The 24,026-nt window shown below is 37.7% G+C and overlaps 1 protein-coding gene across 1 annotated transcript in view; it reads left to right on the top strand.

Moving 5' to 3' along the window:
* MALRD1 (MAM and LDL receptor class A domain containing 1) overlaps positions 1-24,026 on the top strand; it is a 239,387-nt gene that overhangs the window by 34,039 nt on the left and 181,322 nt on the right. Inside the window, exons 10-14 of the mRNA XM_039549861.1 lie at positions 3,657-3,803; positions 6,698-6,807; positions 9,737-9,904; positions 11,894-12,014; positions 23,738-23,890. Of these exons, the coding sequence (XP_039405795.1) occupies positions 3,657-3,803; positions 6,698-6,807; positions 9,737-9,904; positions 11,894-12,014; positions 23,738-23,890 (699 nt within the window). The remainder of the gene's footprint in view (positions 1-3,656; positions 3,804-6,697; positions 6,808-9,736; positions 9,905-11,893; positions 12,015-23,737; positions 23,891-24,026) is intronic.

Below are 24,026 nucleotides of genomic sequence, written 5' to 3'. Positions count from 1 at the left end.
GATCTCTGCAAACCAAGGGTTGACATGAGATTCTCTTAAGCTTTCTTAACCCTAAGCAAAGGGGCTGAGTAGTTTCAGAAGGAGACGAGGCCATCTCACCTGTGAGAGTTATGAGTCATCTGTCTAATGACTTACAACATAAGGAAGTTGAGGCTGGATGGCCTATGGCCATCTGTGATAGTTCTGTATGAATCCTTTAGCAAATTCTAGATAAATAAAACTAATCACAAGCTGGTAGGGGAAGTGCACAGACACTCAGAAAGAAGGTATATGCCCTTCACTTTCACAAAATGACATAAAATGTTAGCCAGAAATGACAAAATATTAATGACAAAGAGGTTCTTTGGTTTCTGTTCATACAGATAGCTGTTACCTCAAATTCCAAAGAAGTTTAGGTGCTGCCACGCTGAATGAAGGGACCAGCCCACCACATTCAATACTGTTATTCAGGGAAACACCAAGCTGATGGAGAGACCATCTGAGTGTCCCCATTTGTGTTCATTTGATTGGACTCCCAGACTAGGATTGAAAACCTTTATGCTGTTGCAGGCTAGCAAAGCTGCAATATGACTTGGCTGGTAACCAAGCCTAGTTAACAGAACTGCTTTATTTTCCCCTGGGAGGATCATGAGGAGCAGGGATAAATAGACTAAGCTAGTCAAAGAAAAAAGCATTCCCATTTAACTTCCCAGTGCTCTTGAAATATGTGCTTCGTTTCCTGTTTCTTTTTTTTTTTTTAATATGTTGAAAAGGGTTTGTATTAACTGAAAAAATAACTTCAGTGTATTTGATGGCTTTAGTAACCTACACTTATTCTTGAAACTCAAAAAGTTTTTGGGGAACAATTTTTCTTGGTTGCATCATTGGGTTTTGTAGAAATGGTTTCATAATTCGCTCCTTGACTAGTTAAGATATAGCCACATGAATATAGTCACTGATATATCCACATGAATAAAAAAAAAAAAAACAACCAAATTTGACTTATTGTTAAAATGAAAGCAAGTTGTGGTTTCCTTTCTATTTTCCTTTCTGTTTTGCTGAATTTTAAATAGATAAAGGTCCAAAATAGAGAATTGACTCATTTTCCATTCAAAATGTCAAAAATATTTCTGCATTTTGAATCCAGTGAAATCTTCCTAGTGATATATGAAACATAAGCTCTGGTGCTGAGAATTGCAGTAGGAAGGGACATAATATATCAGAAAAGAGCTTTATGTCAAACTTAACTGTAGTATGACTACTCAAAAACTATAGGCTGCGCAGGCACTTATTTTGCAACTAAGTGAATAGTGAAAGATTACCTATAATCACTTGAAGGTTCAGATTAAAATGTTGAATGTTTGATAGGAAAGGCACATTTCTTAAGGTTTATTAATGTTTGAGGAATGAAAAAACACACTGAGAAACTGTCTTACTTGGATTTGGGTTCCAGCCAAAGCACAGAACTTTTCTTTCAAGCTTGATTAAACATTTACAAGTACCCCTTAAGTTTTTAGAATTAAATAGGGATAAAGTTTAAGTTCTACTGTTCATTTGGACAAGTGCATTTCACTCACAGTTGGAGTGCAGCTGTTCTACAACATATTTACACTTTTAAATTGAAGTATCCCTTCCAGATACTACATAGGGGAAACTCTTGGATTTGGTAATTGACTCTGGTCAGTGTTTCTGCATGACTGGGTGCTTGTGTAGAGCTTTAAATTTCAAGTGAAAGGTGTAATGAAAAAACGTTTAGCATCTAAATGGTGGTCAGCATTATCATATTTTATTTGCTCCCCACCACGCAAGAGAAAAAAACCCAAACCAACCATCATCAACAACAAAAAACCAAACCCAAGCATGAACGACAACAAACAAAACACTGAACTGCACCACCATGAATGTTCTACCTTTATAATTGTGTTCAGACTCGAAGTTTGAAAAAATAACTGGACAAAACCAATTTGATTTGGGATCGTGTATGTGCATATCTTTTTTTGCCTGCAACTGCTTATTCGTTCAGCCTAAAAGCTGATGTTTATTCATTTCTTTCTAAGTTGATGTTTATACATTTCTTTCTACATCTATAGTGTTAGAAGAAATTTTACTACTGGCTACCAATGTAAGAAATGCTGATTTCACCACATCTCTCTTCCTGTTGAACATCAAGGGCAGAGATGGTCTCTGTCTGGTCACACAAAAGCTGTTGTTTTTATCATGATGACAAGTCTTCTTAAGGTCCTAAATACCTCTAGCTAAAAGCAAAGAATAATTTTAAAAAATGTTTCCATGCCAAATACATTTAGAGCTGTAAAATATTAGTTATTAGTACCATCTTGATTTTAGTTTCATATTTAAACCATTATTTTATGGGGTTTTTTTTCTTTGGTGCCTATGGGGTCATTTATTGATGTATTTTTGGATATCACTATGCAGACACTGCAGTCAGCTGTTTATGCAGAAGACCTTTTGTGGGGTTAGGGAGGCCAGGAGAAAGAGATATTTAAGCAAAGAATATTTTCCTTTTTTGTGTCACATTGGTTCTCTCAAGACTGCTTAGCTAAGGAGAGCAAAATGCCTAGACATAGTATTAATTGCCAAAACAGATTAGCCTTGGATATCAATTTGCATATTCAACCTTAATGTACTCTCAATTGAAGTCTAATTAAAAAGATACCTTGTGAAAAGCATGACAGTGTAATTAAATAAGTTAACCAAGTTTCATTTTTAACTAAATATACTGCACTAAACAGAAAACCATGCACCATCAAATTTTAATGTATATAGTGAAGCCAGATAAGAGACACTGATATTTGTGGTTTATTTTGTACCTTAAGATTTAGCTGCTCAAATAACTTCTTTATTCCTGGGAAACTCTTACTATTTAGCTTTGCGACAATAATGCTGAAAGAAAGATGCATTTCATTTTGGTTTTGTACAATCTGAAAGTTGGAGTAATATGTATGATTTTGTCTGAGGCTGATATGATCAGATAAATGTGCTGTGGGAGCAGAAAGTGGCAAATACAGTTCTAAAGTAATGGTTGCAATTCCAATAAGTGACCCCAGGAGTTAAGTGTAGTGCTTTGGGAAGCTGTTCTGGACAAGGAAAGACAACTCAGAGTATAGAATTTTCTAATCAAAATAATTATTTGTACTCAATAAATGTAAGAGTCTGTGAAATTTTTATATAACTTAAATTGGTCTAATCCATACCAACTGAGAAAATGGTCTTTTACTTTGCAATAAAAATTTCTAGCTGATCTGAATAATTCATAAATTTAAATCTCATTTTCAAAAATAAATTAAATGAAAGCTTAATTAATCTTTGCTTTCCATATATTTCAAGCTCTAAATACATTTGATTTTTCTTACACATTCATGACTAAATTACCAGTACAACTCTTCTTTAAAAAAAATTTAGTATTATTGGTCTTTTCTTTGATATAGTTTGCTCTCTTAAAGGTTGTTTGTTTCGTGGTTCTGAGTTTGATTAAGAAAGGAAGGGCCTGCCCGACCTGTTACCTGTATTCTAGAACATTTTATCCATCTGAATAACCTGGCAGTGCTTCTTCAACACTCTTAGTACATCTAAATACACAACAGTCAGAGTTGTGGCATTAAACTGTTGCATCAAGTTCACTTATTGATCTCTTCTTGTTGTTGCTCTTCCCACAGCTAATTACACCTTGTGTGATTTTGAGACTGACCTTTGTGGATGGAAGCCACTGAGCAAAGGTGATGCTGACTGGAACATAAAGAAAGAACAGGCTCCCCTTGACAGAAAACTCCCTGGCAGAGGTCATACAAATAATATGGGCCATGGTGACACTTCTTTTTTTATTATTTTTCTCCTTCTGTCATGAAAATTCCTACTTGTAAATGGTCACAGACTGATAAAAACTGGTTTGAAATGGGTGCCACAAATAACACGGGTAATGTGTTACAGAAAGCCGGTCTGTTGGAGATGCTCTTTCCTAGCTGTGATCTAGTTATCATGTCTTTGTAACCTCTATTTTTAGCTGGCACAATCAGTGAGGTATGAGACTTAATGCAGTTTTTTTGAGATACCTGCCTTTGAACAGACAGCTGACTTTGTGCATAACCATTGTTTACCCAATATTCACATAGGGGCCATTCTTGGAAGCATTGTATACAAATAGCTTTTGAAGATTGCAGTTAAATTAATCCATATTGTCTGGGAAAAATAGAGTGAGTATAATTTCCTTTAAATAGTCGTCCTTCCTTTAGCCTATATTTGCCATACAATGCATTCAGCTGGAAAATAATTTTATTCCAGAAGAGGGCTATTAAAAATATTTTTCCAAAGTGAAATATCTTATAGCACACTGCATAAAAATAAAACTGGCAAGCATGTTTATCATTGTCAAATAATACTGGCAAGTATTCTGTGACTTTAATCTTATTAAAATGTATCTATTGCACTGCTTCCAGTGGAGATAAAATTACTTTAAAATCTGTGTAACACTTCAGAACCCCTTTAATTCAGATTTAATTAAATGTATATTATCTTCAGCCAGAGCTCTACACTTCTCTTCCATGTTCATGTTAAAGAAATGTGACATGTTAAGTGTTCCGCCTCAGGCATTCAAAGGTATAGGAACTGCAGGATTAAAATTCACCTGAGCAAACAGCAGTGGGTGCAAGTATGTGTGCATGCTATAGAATGATTCTAACTGAGCAGTCATTTGTTCCACCGTTCCTCATGTGATGAAACACATCGAAGTTGCTACTCACTTTTCTCAGCAGCTGTTTGATATTTCATTTAATGTTGTCTCTGTGAGTGGCACTGGATCTGCATTACTGCATTTTATGTAAACACTACGGTGTTACAGGTTCCAAACTCTCAAAGCTCCAGAGGGGTGCACTTATCTGCCTGTGTCTTTCTCTGCTCCAGGTGCTGGTGAGATCTGAGGGGTAACGTGGTGAGAATGAAGGCTGCTGGCAGTCTAAGTAGCATGTTAAAATCACCCATAAGGAACTATGCGGTGCTTCACTGAAGCTGCTTTGACACCTGAATTATTACAAGTTTGGTTCAGTGTTGCTGCAGGTTAAAGCCTCAAGCAGATTTGGAGGTTACCATGCCCCACCTCACAAGTCCAGTAATGTTGCATTCCCCACATGAGTTAGCTGAAAAGGTATTTCTGAGGTGGTTTTGTACCCATCTATCATAGTGCCTGGTACAGCCACGACTTTCTCTGGAATCCTAGAGTCTGAGCAACTTTTTGCCAACATTAAACCACGATCCTTCAGGTTGCAAAAGTTCCTTTTAGTACCACAGAGTGCTCATCTCTCTCCTCTCCTGGGGAGGGCAGCAGTAAATTTTGATTAATGAAGATCTTAACAAGGCTACTGTAGAGCCTCAGCTGCAAATTAAAAGAGGGTCCTTTGAAGTACCCTTGCATTCCAATGAGGGGAGCTTCCCTCGTGCTGCAGAGTGCAGCATTCCTGTTTGTACAGGGAGCTGGAATGGTCCCCTCTTTGTGCCAACCTTGCTAAAGCGGTGCCATTATTCATGTGGGGCTGGACCTAACCCTCGGCTTCATTACGTATCCATGGGAAATAAATGGCTAAGGAGTATGACTGCAGCAGCACAATAGCTGATTTTCCAAGATGTAAGGCAATATGTGTAATATCAATGCTCAAAAAAGACTGAGCCTTTAGTGTTGTTTTGCATAGACTTTCATGAAAAAGTCTCAGTATTCAGCAAAGGCATCACTGACGGCATTCAAAATATGCTGCTTTAGGGCCCCTTGAAAATGTTTATCCTTCCCTACCTTTGTCTGAAGCACATCTGCTGTAGTTCAAATCCAAACGCAGTGCATTTGCCAGAGTTCAGATTAGATCTTTAATTAAGCTTTCATCCCCACTAGCACAGACAACAATGTCAAGTCTGTGGACCCCATGAGAAAATATAGCTTATTCCATTGGCTCCTGTGGTCTGCAACATTGTTAGCATGCTTAAAAGTGGCTGGGCTGTGCTGAGAGTGAATATTGTACCCTAAAGGAACTAATTTCAGGTTTAAATTTGTTTGAAACATTATTTAAGCCAATTAAAATGTGTCCTTTAGGGATCTTGGCTGAGCTCTCTGTTGTTTGATCTCCAGGGTGCTCTGTGTTGCAGCTCCTCAGCTCTCCCCAGTCCATGCAGAGAGTGGATGGGCAATTTGTGAAGGTGATGGTTAATAGTTTGTAGTGCTTTGAGGCTGGAGATCTTAAGGTTTTTGCTTGAAGAGAGCAGATAAAAAATGCTTCCAGCAGGTCTGCACAGTAATGCTCTCAGAGAAACAACATCTGAACTCCCTTTGAGGGGCTCCGTAGTCACTTCCTTGGGTCTAGGTGCTTGCAGGCACTATGACAGGGTAGTCTTAGTAGTCTTAGCTGCCCAAATAGCCTTCTTTCCTTCTCCCTCTCTCCTTGTGTTTGGTATCAGTCATGATAGTTTTACGAGAGGGAAGAGCCAGGAGCATTTAGCAATTCTGTTTTGTCTTTGCCCACACAGACACTGGTTGTCACAGCCTGTTACAACACCCTCCTCATTATCCACAGAGACTGAACTGATAGCAAAGCAGTTTAGATTGTTCTGATCTGTGAATAAGCTTTATGTGTCTCATGAAGCATATAGTTACCTCTCTGACGTACCTATTTGCCATTGGAGAATGACATATTTCTCATACTTTAAAAAATTTTGTTTATAGGAACATTCATTTACTTCAGTGGATCACATCAGATGAACACAAAGATGGCCATGTGTCATCTGGAAAGCCCTTTCCTTGTCAAGCTGTCCCCTGGGCTCACCTGCTGCCAGGTAACCGCTTGATATTAACATTAAATATGTACATCAAATATGTAAATATGTACAGCAACTATTCACTACAAGAAAACATTCACAGCTGTACTTCTATTTGTCCTTTTGGCCCCTAAATAAAATTAATAGATACTGTACAGTTTTATAAATTTTTTTCCTCTTTCCTGAGGCATTTTTGTTTCCTATTCTATAACTTTTCAAAGCTTATGCCATATTGGGGAGAAGTTGTGTAGTTGTTATATGGGTTTTTTTCTGATACTGTATAATCTCCTTCTGATTTAAAAAGCAGAGAAAAGAAAAGGAAAGACAGAGAAAGCTTGCCAAAATAATTTTTTTTTTTCAGTGGAAAAAAGAGGCTTTAGAGAAACAAAATAAAATCTAGACTGGTTGCTTAATTTTTCAGACTCAGTGCAGAACAGAAACTGTTAATTCCATTTAAGAAAACTTTTTTCAAAAATAAAAATGTCAGAAAAGAAGGAACTGCACTTAGAAGGCCCAAGAAGTAGCGGAATTTTATTCCACAGGATCTAGGCTTCTTAGGTTATATCTCATCTAAGGGACCAGAAACAAGTGCTAGCTTAGCTAAATCTGTTTTACTTGAAACTGTAGCTCACTTGGGACTGCACGCATCAGTGAGTTACCACATCTCAGCTGAATAGCTACAACTTACAGCTGAGGACTGGAAGGCTCTGAAACAATTCAAGAACAGTGCCTTGCTGTCATTTAAGGTACTCTCACAGTTCTTAATCTTCATGTGACTTCTTAGTGTTATAACACATTAGAAATAAAACAGATGCAGGATAAACTCGAGCAGAATGCTGCCGCAGGGAACTCAGAAGGCCTGAACCATCCCATCGAAGGCCTGGGACACCCAACAGCCTTTGTAATCACAGTGCATTTGTTTAGACAGTTTCATCTCTCTTTTGTTGACTTTGATGCTGAGTAGGTAAGTACCTTTCAGATTCAGGTTAGTTTATCTTAGAAACCCTTAAGACAAACTGGGCAGCACTGATATGTGAATCAATGAATTATTCTGGTAAGATCTATTGCAGAGTTTGGTCTGCATTCAAAATAAACATGAATGCAGTGGGGATGAACTATTTTTCTCTACTTCAAAGTCAGAAAAGAAACATTTTTTGTCATAAGTATGCATGTATTGAATGAATTTAAAATTCTCAGATTCAACAAAAGCTAGAGCAAGTTCTTACCTAGCTGTACATGTCTGTCAGGAGAGTGTTTCTGAAGATTGGAAGCCTGGCTTTCTGCCACATTTTCCCTGCAGACTTTTATTCTGGGAAGGAGCAAGGAGTCGCAGTTGCTCATTAAGATGTGTTATGTTCTCTGCCTATAAATGTGAGATGATGCCCTCTGTTGGATGTCCCACTGAGAGGATAAAAGTATCCACATAAATAGATCTATGTTCATTATTAGCTTTACAAGTTCTTTAGCTCCAGTTGTTAAAAAAAAAAAATTGAGTTGAAGGATAACAAATTTATATTGTGCCTTTCTGGTTAATTGAAGTTTAGAAGTAACTTCTTTCTGCAGCTTCTTTTAGCTGGGTCTTTTTGTAGATGTAAGCTAAGAAACATCTTCATTAAGCTCAAGGTTTTGGAGTTGTGGAAGCAAATTTCTAGTCCCAGCTCTCTGTTTACAACTCTTTAATGAACACAGTAGTCATTGTATAGTAGAACGTGTAGACATAGAGAAGGAGACTAACACTATTTCTTACTTAATGAAAGCATAAATTTGTTTGAAAAGCTGTTTGATAGACAAAAGCCATCTAAATTGTTTAAAGTTCTTCAAACAGCTCATTTTGGAAAGTGTTTGTATAGTGCTGCTTTCTACTTCTTAAGTTTTTTGCTGGGGGAAGGAAAGTTGCATGAAAGTATTTCAATTTATTAATAAACAAGATTATTTTATATAAGACATGATTTTCATAAGTGGAGGTAAAAAGAAACATTGAGAGACTGAGTCTACCAGACATGAAGCCAAAAGATATTAAAAAAGTAGCACTGTCTTTTAACAGGAATATTTCTGAATGACTGATCCAGCTCTCGTTTTACCTTCATGAAGACTCAAATATTATCAATATCAAGGCTTTTGCAGGGAACTAAAGATACTGCAGTTGAAGAAATTTTAGTCTTTCACTATGTAGACAAGCAGAAAGGACTCAGGGGAAAAGAAAAAAAATTCGTCTTTGAAAATCTTATTTCTTCCCCTCAGTTATGAGCTGAATTTTTGCCTGGGTATTATTAAAAAAAAAAAATATATATATATATCTATATATATCTATATATCTATATATAGCAGACTTACTCTGTGTTCCCGGGGAGTGAACTGTGATTCCCACTCTTTTCTGATCTTTTCTGCCCCACAAGCAGCCTCATCCACCTACAGTTATTGTTTTTTCCTCCCATATATTGGTCAATCTTCTTGTTTCAGGAGATGAATAGATTATTTTAAAAATCTGTCTTCAGATCATATTCATTTATGTTGATTGTGGGAATAAAAGATCGTAAGGTTTCTTTCATATGAGAACCTCAATGATTGCACTTCTGAAATTAACACACCTATGAAACTGTCATATATTCAGCATTTGTAAAGAAAAAATATTTGCGAAGTTTCGTAATGCTTACTAAGGTAAAGAAGTTAGGGGAAGGTGTATCATTCAGTCTGCATAAGTTGATAGATACAAGCTCAAAGTAAATTGTAAAAGTAAGCTTTACTTTTAAATATGGTTTTGTCTTTAGGCATGATACTGCTCCTCAACTTGCTGTAATTTCAAACATCCCCATCTTTTATGCCAAGCCTGTGTTTAGACCTGTCATGTCATTCTTTGTTATAATGTACATATATTACTTGGTACTGAATTTCTTGCAGATTGATTATATCATTTTTTAAAGCTTTTCATTAAAAACTCTTTCAACAGGTAAGATTTTGGTACTGGTTATCTCAGGATTCCCAGCTTTCTGTCTTTAGGAGAACTGCATTAAATGGAAGTTTGGAAAAATTACGTGACATTTCAGGATTGCCTGAGATGAATTGGACAAAAGTGAATATACCTGTGGAAAGTGCAGCTGAGGAATTGCCTTTTCAGGTAATTAGAAATCACATTTACATTGCTTTCAAAAAGATATTTTACTTTGGCCTTTAGAATTAATTTACTTTTAATGATGAAATATATAAAAAGAGAATCTCTATTCTTTAATGCTCATATGAAAAAAGAATTTAATTTAGCTTTTTACATAGGTGCAAATATTAAAGAGCATAGCCATTGTGTCAGTATTCTATACATTAGAATAACTTTTTATAACAAATATCAAGGGCCCCTAAAGATTATTTAGTTCCAAGCCTCATTGGCAGGGACACCTTTCACTTGACCAGGTTGCTCAGAGCTCCATCCAGCCTAGTCTTGAAAACCTCCAGGGGTGGGGCATCCACAACTTCTCTGGGCAACCTGTTCCAGGTGTCTCAAAGTGTAGGATTTCTTCCTAATATCCAATCTGAGCCTACTCTTTTTAAGTTTGAATCCATTCCCCTTGTTCTGTTACTATGTGACCTTGTAAATAGCCCCTCTCCATCTCTCTTGTAGGCTCCCTTATGATACTGAGGGCTGCAATTAGGTCGTTCCGGAGCCTTCTCATTTTGGGGCTGAACAAACCCAGTTCTCCCAGCCTTCCCTCATAGGAGAGATGCTGCATCCCTCTGATCAACTTGGTGGCCTCTTTTGCACTCACTCCAATGCATGCTGGACACCCCAGAGCTGGGCACAATACTCTGCATGGGGTCCCACAAGGGCAGATTAGAGGGGCAGAATCCCCTCCCTTGCCCTGCTGCCCACACTGCTTTTGATGCAGCCCAGGCTTTCTGGGCTGTGAATGCACATGGCCGGGTCATGTCCAGCCTCTCATCCCCCAGTACCCCCAGGTCCTTCTGGGCAGGGCTGTTCCGCATCCCTTCATTCCCCAGCCTGGATGGATACTGGGCATTACCCCAGCCCAGGTGCAGCAACTTGCACTTGGTCTTGTTGAACCTCATGAGATTCCTATGGGCCAGCCACTTCTCAAGCTTGTCCAGGTCCCTCTGAATAGCATCCTGTCCTTCAGGTATGTCAACTGCACCCTCAGCTTGCTGTCACTGGCAGACTTGCTGAGGGTGCACTCAATCACACTATGTCATTAATGAAGATATTAAGTAACACTGGTCCAAATACAGATTCCTGGGGGACACCACTGGTCTCTGATGTTCATGGGGACTCTGAGCCATTGACCACTACCCTCTGGATGTGAGAAATTCTTCCTCATGCAAACAATTCTTTATCCCCTGAGCAGTTCATCCATTAAATCAACCTCTTTCCAATCTAGAGAGAAGGATGTCGTGGGGGCCATGTCAAAGGCTTTACAGAAGTCCAGATATGGGACAGCCATAGCCCTTCACTGATGCAGTCACTTCAGCACAGAAGGCCACTGGGTTGGGCGGGCAGGAAGGACTTGCCCTTGGTGAAGTCATGCTGGCTGTCTCGAGTCACCCCCTCTCCTCCGCGTGCTTTAGCATAACTTATAGGAGGATCTGTTCCATGATCTTCCCAGGCACAGAGGTGAGGCTGACAGTGCAGGAACTTCAATTTGCAATCTGTCCCTATATTTACTGTACCACATTGCTAACTTCAGCAGGTGTAGTATACATGGACACAATTAACAGTGTTGTAAATCATCATATTTGGTAACCATGAATAGCTAATTTAAAAAGATATGTAATTTTTATCTGTTCCAGCAGGAAGATGATTCATGCAACAGTGATGACTTTTACCAGTTTGATTGAAGCTAGGTCATCTCAGTTGCATAACTTTCCCTAGGTAAATGCAGTTACAGCTTTGACAGTTGAGGAGCAGATTTCTGACCTGATCGAATCTCAGTTGTAGTTTCTCCTGGATCATGTTCAGAGTTGGTTGTAGGCACAATTTAGTTCCTGTGCAGATGTCATAAATTAAAAAGGAATATATAAATGTGTGTGTGTGTGTGTGTGTGTATTTGTGTCTTTTTATCATGTCACCTTTAAAGAATTACTTATTTTTCTGTCTTTACAGATTGTTTTGCAAGGTACTATTCTAACAACACATGCTGCTGTTGCTATTGATGATATCGGTATATCAGAGGAATGTGTAGTTGTGAATAGATCACTTCCAGGAATCAGCCAGGAAAGTGAAGGCAAGTTTCATGGTTTTCAATACATTTTCCCCAATTTCTGCTACATATATCTGTGACTTGACTAACTTGAAGATACCTTTAACAAAGTAGAGGATAATCTGAGAAAAAAGTCCATATGCTGTAATCTGTCATCTCCCTGTAAGTGTTCCATGCTGCATTGGTTGGGTCTTTGAGTCTGCCTATGACAGACTAGATGATCTTTAAGGCTCTTCCCAATCCAAACCATTCTATGGTTCTATAATAAAGGTTTTCATCCTTGTGTTATACACTAGCTGTTATGGGAAGTTTGCACTAATTCTGCAAAGTGAGCTCTCGTGGGAATTTCCTGATACTACTTACTATGTAGTACCTGCTCACATTCACATTTGGAGGCAGAAGCAAAGCATCCTGTATTTTCCACTAAAGAGCAAATTCTGCTGCTTTACTTTTAGGGCAAGAGGCTTGTCCCATCATTACTGCTAAATATCTGACATATAAGGAATGCCCACCAAACTTGTCCTTGTACTCACACTCTGTAGTTTTGAAGTGCCAATGGATGGAAATATAAACCAACGAAACCTTCTGTCAGACTGCTGGTTCTGGTCCTCTTGATGCTACCAGCTGCTTTTCAAAAATGGCATGGGCACATATGCAGTCAGGGGTAATATTGATAAGTTATAGCCATCAGGTATCTGGATTTAATCCTGAAAAATTTAAAGGCATAATAGAGAACTTAAGTGTTGTGTTTTTAAGGCTTTTATGATCCCTATATACAGTTGGGTTGAAGTATTTAGAGAAACATTAATTTGCTTTCATTATTTTCCCTACAACTGCCTCATTTACCCATTAATCACAAAGATATTGTTCTTAGAATGGAGGTTTTTTTAAAAAAATTCCTGTCTGGATAGAAATATGAGTATTTATAAAATTTAGTTTAAATGAAAGAAATGAAAAGCTGCACATCATTCCTCTCACTTACTTTCCAGAAATCTACTGAAGAAAAACCAGCAGACCCTGGCTTTTTTGTTGCCACATTAATTGAAATTTGGGATGTTCTCTAATGTGTAGGTTGTGGTGCAAGGTAGTAGTGGTGCAGCACCCAGCCTGGGCTTCTTGCAGCTTTCATTGTGACCTGAGCACAGAGATAGCACAGCTACAGCAGGAAGGTTTGGTGAAAAACCTGCTTCTGGCTCCAGGGGAAAGAGCAGGGAGCCGTACCAGCCTCTCATCTCTGAACAGGAGCCCAGCTCTGTAACCCTAAGGTGTATTGGATAAATTTTCACAAAAAAATTTGAATATTGTGGAGGGTAAGATATAGTTTAAGACCATCAGACATTGAGATCAGCTGTGTTTCTTACCAACTGTGGTATAATCTAGCACACTGCATAGGTGGTGCTCGCTTCCTTATGCTGAACAGGTTGCTATATTAAAAGAAGATAAAAAGCACTTCTAATAATTTTATATATTTGTGGTTTTACTTACATGTCCTTTTCTGATTTTTAAGGGGAAACAGAATCTGCAGATGCTAATGCTTCATCTTTTTACTGCCCAGAGGGATCTTTCTCATGTGGCGATGGGCAGTGTATTTCATCTGACAAATTTTGTGATTTTAAGCCTGACTGCCCAAATAACCATGATGAAACCAAATGCCGTAAGTGAAAACTTTAAAATCTATGTTGTTAAGCTCCTGTGACTGGGTTTCTTTGTCCTATTTGCAATGCTTTCATGACTTCATAAATCTTGCAATTTAATTAAAAGTAAAAGCTCTTGAGAAACAGTTACTTCACTTTGATTCAGTTCCGTGATTTTTTCCCCTCTTATTTTCTGTAGCAACTAATTCCCTCTTAGCAATAAAACCAGAAGAGAAGATTTTGATTAATTATTTAGTAGAAGCTGCTGCTTAAAATATAGTATTTTATTTTGTAATTCTAATGCACTGGTCACACACTTGCATTCAAATTTTATATTTTATATACTTACTTTTGATGTGAAGATGCCAGAGCTGTACCACAGCTGTACCACAGGCCTGGTCACAGCTATAATTTAAGCTGAGTCAGAATTTTCTGCTTGGTTGTGCTGTGACTGCTGTCAGGGCCACATGCCTGGACTTTCTCTGCATGGAAGCAAACACGTGGGAAAGTAGAGGGAAGTGAAGCATCTCAGAATCCCTCTCCACTGTACAGTCAGCAGGGAGCTCGGAACTGTTTCAGGGTTTCTAATATGTAGCTTCAAAAGTCTTTTTGATTGATTCAGTTTCCTGCTTTGCATAAGAAATCACAGTTATACTTTGCACTTTTGAAAATGAGTCTCTTGCTTTGAACTATCAACTTTGCTGTACAACTTGTGGTACATTTTCAAAAGGAGTTGCCACGAGCAATATTTAATGCAAGTTTTCTTTTTAAAAATAGGACATGATGCTTTCTAGCACATTCAACACAAATGACAGAAATATTGTAGACAAGATCCTCAAATTATTTTCAGTGTCCTGTTATGCATCAAAAAATGTAAACTTCTTCAGAGATGCTAATACAGTCCAAATTCACTGTTTATATTTTATGGTTTTTACTTGGAGATTGAGAGTTGTTGCTCAGGTAAACAAAAATCTATTTGACTATTAGCAGGTAAAGGAAATATTTACAGCTTCAATTAAATTTCTCTACTATTTTAGTATTGCATTTTTCTCAGCTAGAGCATTGGTATTGAGGGTTATAAGTGTTTAGAAGGACTGGTATCCAAAATATACAGAACTTTGAGGTATAAAACTGCATTTTGTTATATTAGATAACAGTTTGCCTTGCTAAAATCAGAAATAACTATTAAATGTTCACTAAGCAGAATATCCTTCCTCTTGTGGGCCAGAGTAAAGAAAATTCTGATATTACTGTATCACAGTTGAGGTTGGAAGGGATATCTGAAGATCACTAAGTGGTTAAAAACTACTCTGCTCAAAGCAGGGCCACCGGAGCAGAATGCCCAGAGCTTGACAGAGTTAGGTTCTGAATATCTATGAGGATGGAGACTACCCAGCCAGTCAGGACACCCTGTTCCAGTGTTTGATCACCCTTACAGAAAAAAAGTGCCTGTTGCCCCTTCTCATTTCACTGGACACTACTGAGAAGAGTTTTTACTTCTTTACTCCCTCCCTGCCGATGTTACTCATATTAAAACTCTTGTAACACTCCAACATTTTTTTAATTTACTTTATGTTTTTTCTACTTTACTTATGCTTACACACCTTATCAGCATTGGGTTATGATAGATTGGATTGCTCTCCCATTACCCTTTTTAAATTCAGGTACTGGGTATTTGTTCTCTGACAAAATAATAACACTTCCAAATCAATAGTTTAATTAAATATGTTCTAAGTAGATTTAGCTGCCTGCAACTTTCACTGCACTGTGATAATGAACTGGTAGCTTTTAATCAAGAAAATTAAGATCTGCTGTTTTTTGTGGCTATTTATATTTCCTTTTAACTATTCAGCCTGTGTTTCCATTTCAACATTACGCATTTGGGTGAAGAAAAATGTCCAGCAAGGTGTTTCACCAGTCCTAGACTGGCCTTAATTACAAGTTGCCTATCTGGCAACTGATTTTCTCTTTCTTTTTCCTCTAATTATATGACTGAAGAAACTTTTATTATACCCAAGTCTCATTTGTCAAGACAATACATTAACAATGCCATGCTAAAGGTTAAACTTTGGAACCATTATATTTATGGTGATCTTTGCTCTAAGTATATTGCTGACTTATAAATCATTGTTACTGCTGAGCTGGCTCAATGTGTGCTAGCACTACAGCTTGTAATGTGGGAAGCAGAATGCAGGTACACAAAGGGCCCTGCAAGAAGTTTGGCAAGTTGGCTGTTTCCAAGCAATAAACTTGCCTTTCAGCACATTAGTCTCATGGTCTACAGCACTAGAATAGCTCTTAAAATTATTTTCAAATAGTATTTCATCATCTTCTTGCTTATGTAGTGCACCATTACTTTCTATATTTTCTTTGCATATTCCTGCACTTGGATGCAAGCATTTCATATTTCTCAGACACTTTTCCTTATTTCCAAACTTGGCTAAACATAGATTTTTGATCACTTCACCTTTTCCAGCTACATCGTTTCTTTCATCAATATTAACATTTTTTTCCACAGTGTTCCATCTAATAGTGATTTTATGCACCTTAACCTTGTTAATGCTTTTCTCTTTGTATGAGAACCAGGCAGGGATATTACATGGGCTTAAAATGTCTTTCGAAATATGTTTCATTTAAATCTTATAACCTTAAATTCCAGTAAGATGATTTACTTAAGTGCTCAGGTCCACTAAGTCCACCAAATAAGCAAGGTCTCCATCCAATTTTCTTATCTCTCAATATCAATCCTTGAGACATCTCTTGATTTTCACTTCCACTCAAAGGAGTACCTTTTTTTCTGTCAGGCCTGAAAGAATTCAGTTGAAGATTAACACTTCTGGGACTGCCAAAATGTTTTCTTTCTTGAGTGTTGCTACCGTTGACTATTGTATCACAGATGAAGAATTTACTATGGTCATAAAGCTTTTATACTTGACTTCCATGCATTAAAGCAGAAGAGAGAAGTGACAGCCTTTTTCAAACTGCAGATTCATAGCAGTGACCTAACATACCTATCACATTGTGTGCTTGTGCTCTGGAAGATGAATGTGCAGCGTGAGTTCTATGGTCTACATCCTATGCATTTGGTGGAGTCTAAATGTTCACTTTTGCACCCTAAGAATTATGTTGATAGAATAGGAATAAGATCAGGTTGGAAAGCAATCTGGTAACAAATGTGTTCTTGATATTCTGTCTGACCTTTATTAATTTCTCCCTTATGATCTGTCTTTTGTGTCTGTTAATTTTTTTTTTGCTGTCTACATATTGTGTGGATTATCAGGAATAATTATATGGGTTTCTATATAAAATAAACACAAAATAATTTACATTTATATAAAATGATTTACATTTATATAAAATACAGCATATTTTCACAGGTTTATCCATGGTCACATGCTTTGAGGTGCTCCAGCATGACCTCATGCACAGTCACTGATGTTTCGAGGTATACCCGTTGCAGCACTGACTTACCCACAGCCATAGATACTTTGAGGTGTACTTTCTCCAGCACAGACTTACCCTTCAGAGTTACACCTGCTGCCACACAGACATAACCATGGCCACAGGTGCTTCAAGATGTACCTGCTCTGGCACGGGCTTATTCTCGACCACAGACACTCCGGGGTACCCCAATCTCACATGGCCTCATCCACAGGTCACAGTCCCTTTGACTCGAGTCCGCACTGGAGTTCCAGCCTGTTCCTCCCAGTACAGCAGCAGCAATGACCTGGCCAACTGCCAGCAGGCACATCACCTGTGTTGTTATCAAAACACTCCCAGGCACAGTAGAGTAAGGTGACAGGCAGTGCAGCAAGCAGTGAAAGCAAGAGGCAGCCACTAATGAGCACTAGGCTCTAATAAATAGTCAGGAAAGCAGGCCCCATGGCAAGCACAGGATTGTGCCAATTAATATCTAGAAATCAATAAAAGCTGTAAATTTGATCCAACACATTCCAATCAAACTTGTCACTGTCTCAAACCCTTTGAGCCACATGTGCCAGAAAGGACTGCTGTGGCTGAACCTCATCTGGCAGCTCAGCCCCACATAGCTGCTCACTTACTCTCCTGGTGGGATGGGGGAGAGAATCAGATGAGTAAAAGTGAGAAAACTCATGGGTTGAGATGAAGACAGCTTAATAGGGAAAGCAAAAGCCATGCACACAAGCAAAGCAAAACAAGGAATTCATTCACTGCTCCCTATGGGCAGGCAGGTGTTCAGCCATCCCTGGGGGAACTGGGCCCCATTACACATTATGGTGACTTGGGATGGTCAACACCACCACTTGGAACATCCCCCACTAGTCTGTCGCTGAGCATGACACCATATGATGTAGTCTATCCCTTTGTTCAGTTGGGGTCAGCTGTCCTGCCTGTGTCTCTTCCCAACTTTTTGTGTATTCCCAACCTCCTTGCTGGTGAGGCAATGTGAGGAGCAGGAAAGGCCTTGTCTCTATATAAACACTGCTCAGCAATAATTAAAATATCCCTAAATCCAGCACAAATCCAAAATACAGCCCTTTAGCAGCTACCATGAAGAAAATTAACTACACGTCAGCCCAAACCAGCACACATATACACACAGTATTGTTTTGTATTTATGTCTAAATGAAAGATGCATTTAATAGTTATTATTTCTATGGTGTACAATTTAGGGCAGCACAACCATGTTAAGGCTAGCCTTAAATTAAGTAATTCATAAACTGGACGTAATCTATATATTTGTACAGAGTTTTATGTACCTGAATTTGAGTTAGAAGGCAAGCAAAGAGAAGGATGCTCATGTTCGTTCTTAAAAACTACTTTTGTAGCATAATTGTTTAAAGATAAATATTATTTGGTCTCTAATGGCTACCTTCATAAAAGTAATAAAAAATCTCCTCAGTGTTATAAGAAATATTCCCCATATTTTCCATTACTAATCTTGGCAAAACATAAAACTTCTGCTGTAGTTATATAGTAACTCTTTCTAAATCTACTTTTTAGAGTCAAATCTTGCATACCAAAATGGCTGTCTCATATGCTTGCTACTCCATTTCAGCCAGACAAATCAGTAATTTTTGAAGGTGAGACCAGAAACAACAGCCAGATCAGAAAGATGGGCTTAAGTCCAAGGAGTAAAAATATTACCAGCTTGTAAATTGAAGATGCCTAATACTGGAAGTGCCTAGATAACTGCATAAGAATCAGTTTATGGAAGTTAAATGGGGAAGGGATGGGACTAAAATCCCATCTGCAGAGAAAGGACAACATCTTTGACAGTGGAGGAGAAATGGCTGCAAAAGCTGCATTGCTTGAGCTTGCTGGTGTAGGAGAGAAGTAACCATGGCACTGGAGGGAGCCAGGGCAGGAGGGACCCAGGCTGCTCTGGGAGAAAGACTGAGACCAGCTGATTAAAGTGCCTCTGATACAGTGTCAGGAGAGAAACAATAATGGAAGATTAAATGCCTCAGAAGAGAGAATAAAAAAAGGAGAGAATGGGAATGAGGAACGCGGACGTGGAGCAGTGATGTTTTGGGAGGGGTTGGTATAAAATGTGGCCATGAAGTGACAAAGAACTGAGACTGCTTGAGAGGACCTGGAGCAGGGAGCTGCTTGTGGAAATGAGATAAGAGAGTGAGGATTTCCAGTTTTCCAGTGATTCTAGGACTGAGATAAGGGGTCACAGAAGAGCAGTTGTGTAGTAGGTAAAACAGGAAGTAAGCTGTGGAACAGAAGAGCGTTGAGGAAAGGCCGAGGGCATTTTTCTGACAGAGACCCCACACACTTTCAGAATTTCTATAGAACCCAGAAGTCTTAAGTCTAACTTGTCTACTTCTTTCAGCAAATACCTATGTAGTATTTTTTGGCCAAAACCTATGTCTCATTGCATAGTTACTCTTATTTGGTTTCCAGCAAATTATTCAGTGTGATGACAAATATTGAATGAGCTTCAGTGGCAGAGAAAAGAGGGTGAATAACAAGAAGACCTGAATAGGGACTATGGGATCTTATTTTTGTGTAATTCAGTAAAAACAGGAGCTTCCCCTTCAGTTTCATAGAATATTTTTAGAATTTTATTTTCCTCCTGTAAAAGTCTCAGTGTTTGTAAGTCCTGCAGCTGAGTTAGGAGACACGTAGTACCATTGTTGTTAAAAATGTTGGTGCGCAGTGAAATCACTAGAATTATTTATAACAAAAACCCTTTACTCTGCATATTTTGCCTTCCTTACATGCAAAGCTATTTCTCATTTCACAAGTGATATACACCTCTGTGTTATGTATAAGTCATGTCTGTCTAATACTAAAAAGCCCACATGACTGAAATCAAAAAGAGGTCTGTTGCAATTCCATGGCGATTGAAATGGATTTCCCAACAAAATTTAGCGAAATAAAATGTTCTGGAGTGCTTTGTTCCCCTAGCTATCTGTAGAGCAGACTACTATACCTACTTGTTTTAAACTTTTAAGTGTGGATTTTTTGGTTTTGGTTATTTTGTTGGGGGTTTTTTTGGCAGGGGGAGGTGGTAGTGGTGGTTATTTTTTTCAAAATTGTACCGGTTAATATTTGGAGATTAAAAGTGAGGGAAGGGGAAGCTCTGCCTTGGATTTTGTAAAGATCAAACTTGTTTGATCTTCAAGTAGTGACTTGTTTTTTGTCTTTTGTTTGTTTGTTTGTTCCAGTTAGCATTACTTCTTGCTGATGAACTTTTGCATTAATTTTTTAACTGGCCTCTATTCAGTTTGTCACTGTAAAAATTAGGCCAATGCATCTACAAAGTACGGTGTTATTTGAGTGAGCGTATATAATGAAATTAGTAAATAGTAGCTGGGATAGAAAACGTAAAAATGGGAAGAAAGATTTGTGTTTCAGTGTGTTTGTATTATAAAGAGGGTTAAAATAGTTTAAGATGACTGTGTGTAGAGTTAAACTGGTTCCTAGAACTGATGATAGTTTTATTTTTGCCATCTAGCAATAAGTTCCTAAATTTATCTTTAAATTGTGGATTAAAAATTAGTGTAATGTTTATTGACATATTGGACCCTTTAGAAATAGTTTTTAAGTAAAAGAAAATATTATAAGCCAGTAATAATGATGATATCTCTTCACCTGGATTTTTTAATTTATGATGCATTCTGTATAAATTTACACAAGCTGAAAGACAAGGAGATATTTTGGGGGTTGTAGAGATTTATGAACTTCCATTCTTGAAGAAATGTTAATATCTTAAACACTTGTTTTTAAAATACTGTTTTGAGCAGGACTGTTTATTAAATTCCTATTAGGTGTCACTCCGCTAACAGAGAAACTGCACATCTGATTTGCGGAGGCGTTTGAATAAAGCTCCTCAAAACAGAAAAGGCAAAAGCGCTTTGCATAAGAACCCAAAATTAGGAAGAAATCTAAGGTTTTGTGACAACAAGTCAGCTCAGAGAAAATTGAATCTGTTGAAGATGTAAAGGCAGCTTTCTCAAAGCATCAACAAAGCCAACCACTCTCAAATGCTATGCTCACAGTATCACTGATTCCTTCTTGATTAGTGAGGGAGCTTGTTAAAAAAGATACTAAAAGGGGCAGCAAGGAAAAATGTATCCAAACAGGTGGCATGGATACCACTAGAAGTTAAAAAGCATCAAACAAATGGTTGATGTATTTTCTAAATGAAAAATATAGAAAAGATGACGAATTTTGGTAGGTTAAATGTAAAAACACAGTAAGGATGACAAAAGAAGTTTAAGAAACACTAGCAATAAATTAATCAGCATGTGAAGAGAAGACAGCCTGGCAGAGCCCATAGGCTCATGTGATGATTAGAGTATAAAGACAGCATGTGAGAAAATAAAAGAAAATAGGACAAAAGCAAAAACAAAAGTCTTAGGATAGAAGGCAGATTAGTTTGTATGAGTTCACTGTGAGAGAAAGTACAAAAGTACCCAAGCAAAAGCCTTTTTTTCTGAATAATCTGTCTGAAATGGAAGTGCCAGTCGAAGAAGTTATGGGACAAGACATTTAGAAAATTGAAGTGTTATCAAGCATCAAGATCCAAGTGTGTTTCACCCAGGCTCTACCAGTTTGCTCTATTCTTGTATTCTTGTATTTTCCCTAGGTGTTAAATAGTTGGTTTGAGATTTAGTTGAAGGTTTCAGGGTTATTTTATCTTAGTGTACTCATCCATGCTTAAGCTAAATGGTCTGGTGCATCCTTTCTTTTGTGTTTTGTCTGTGTTACAAGTTACAGATGCAAGAAGTCTGGGCTCAGACTTAACAGTTTTATCTTGTTTACTTGCCTCATTTGGTGTAACCATCTGTGTCCAAGGTCTGTCATATTCTTTGTTGCTGTTCTCTGGGGAATATGTGATGGTTTCTTCTATCGAGTAAAAAGCAAATCAAAAATAGCTCTCCATATTCCTTTTTCATTATGTTCTCTCTGGAGATTTTCAGTCATTTCTCTCATGCCTAGGTCCCTGAATATTTGCAGATATATTTTGTCTTCCTTTTATTCTATCAAAACATTCTGTCAAAAAACTCCTTCCTTCTGTTTTTTAGTCACATTTGATTTGCATCACTTTATCATTGGCATTTCTGACCCACATACACCATATGTAGAGCAAACTTATATTTTCTTTGATCTCTTAAACATTATTTGTCCTTCCACACTTGTGGAATGTTTTTTGTTTTAAGCTAACTGTGGATTTTTAAGTGCTTTGCTTAATAATTCACAAAACCTTCTCTTTTTAGAAGCTATAGCTACCAATATAACTAAGACGCCTCATTAGTAATTTTTCATTCTTTCTAAAAAATTATACATAACTTAGTGTAACATAGTTTCTAAAGAGAAAAGCAAAACAAAACAAAATCAAGCACAACAAATTAAAAAACCTCCCATAATTTCCATAAATAAACACTGATGTAATCTTATTCCCCATGAGACTTCATATGATTCTGATATGTGCATATTCTACATACCATTTTATGACCATAGCATAATATGACCACTGAAAGCTGTGATAAGAATTATAAAATAATGGCAGAATTCTGACAGTCATACCTGAATATTTGCTTTATTTATTCTAGGTATATGACTAATAAATTATTACTTAAAATCTTTAAATAATTCTCTTAATGTTTTCCATTTAGTTACATTTACAGGAATAAAAATATGATTTTGTGATTTAATGAAGATTTTTTATAAAATGCAGGAGAGGAAAACCTGATATAAAGAAGAAATTCTTTACTGTGGAAGTGGTGAGCCACTGGAACAACTTGACCAGAAAAGCTGTGAATAGCCCATCCCTGGAAGTGTTCAAGGGCAGGTTGGATGGGACTCTGAGCAGCCAGGTCTAGTGGGAGCTGTCCCTGCCCATGGCAGCAGGGTTGGAACTAGAAGATCTTTAAGGTCCTTTCCAACCCAGATCATTCCATGATTCTATGTTTCTTCATTGTAACATAATCAATATTATTCAGTTTACATTCATTCATAAATGACACCCTTCCACTCCTTTATTTTTCCTTTATTTTCTAAAATATTGCTGCTCTTTTAATTGAAGAATTGAAGAATGCAGCTGATTGCAGCTTTTCAGATCTTTTTCACTTCAGTAGTTTGTGTTTCAGGGATTACAAATATCACAGTACCTCACTAATGCCTGATATTTAACTTTATTCCAATTATGAATAGAAGAAGGATTTTTTTATCATTAGCATACTTGCTGGCATTTAGGAAAAAGGGGATTTAATTTCTGTCTCCAACAAAAAAAAATCTTGCAGAAGGTTTGTTGCTGCTTTGCATGCCCAATGTTCTTGCTCCATACCAGGAGGACTGTGAGGTCTTTTGTCAGCACCTCCTTGCCTGCTTTGAGTGCTTTGGCAGAAGCAGCCTAAGAGAGAAGGAGGTGTTTCGCTGAATGCAGTGCACATAGCGATGGCTTGGTTGTTCCTCTGTGGCTGCTCTTTTACTCAGCTGTTCCTAAGCAAATACCTCATGTCTGGTATGAAGCCACTCTGCTTCTCCATGCCCCTTTCCTGGACTTATTTCTAGAATATTGGTGACATATTAGAAACATTTTATTTGCTCTTCATACTGCAAAGCTCGTTTAGTAATGTTTGGTATAGAAATGAAATGTCTCATTCTTTATTCCAGCTGCTGTATGTGACTTTGAAAGAGAGAGCTGTGGCTGGATTGAAACTGTAAATGCAGATGAATTTGACTGGGTAAGAAGTTCCAGCAGTGCTCTTCCACCCGCATTTCAGAAGCAAGCCCCTCCATGGGATCACACCTATAACAAACCTGAAGGTAAGACAAGCCAGGCCTAGAAACAGAGAAGTGGAATAGATAAAACATCTCTTAAAACAGATTTTAAGTGGAGGCCATGAATGCTTTAAAAACCTTTAGAAACCCTTTATTTCTTCAGCCTAAAAAGTTGTTTTCT

The sequence above is a fragment of the Corvus cornix genome, chromosome 2 (genome assembly GCF_000738735.6).
Source record: "Corvus cornix cornix isolate S_Up_H32 chromosome 2, ASM73873v5, whole genome shotgun sequence".
Lineage (NCBI taxonomy): Eukaryota > Metazoa > Chordata > Aves > Passeriformes > Corvidae > Corvus > Corvus cornix.
The sequence above is the reverse complement of the archived record's forward strand: the minus strand, read 5'-3'. Positions and strand labels throughout refer to the sequence as shown.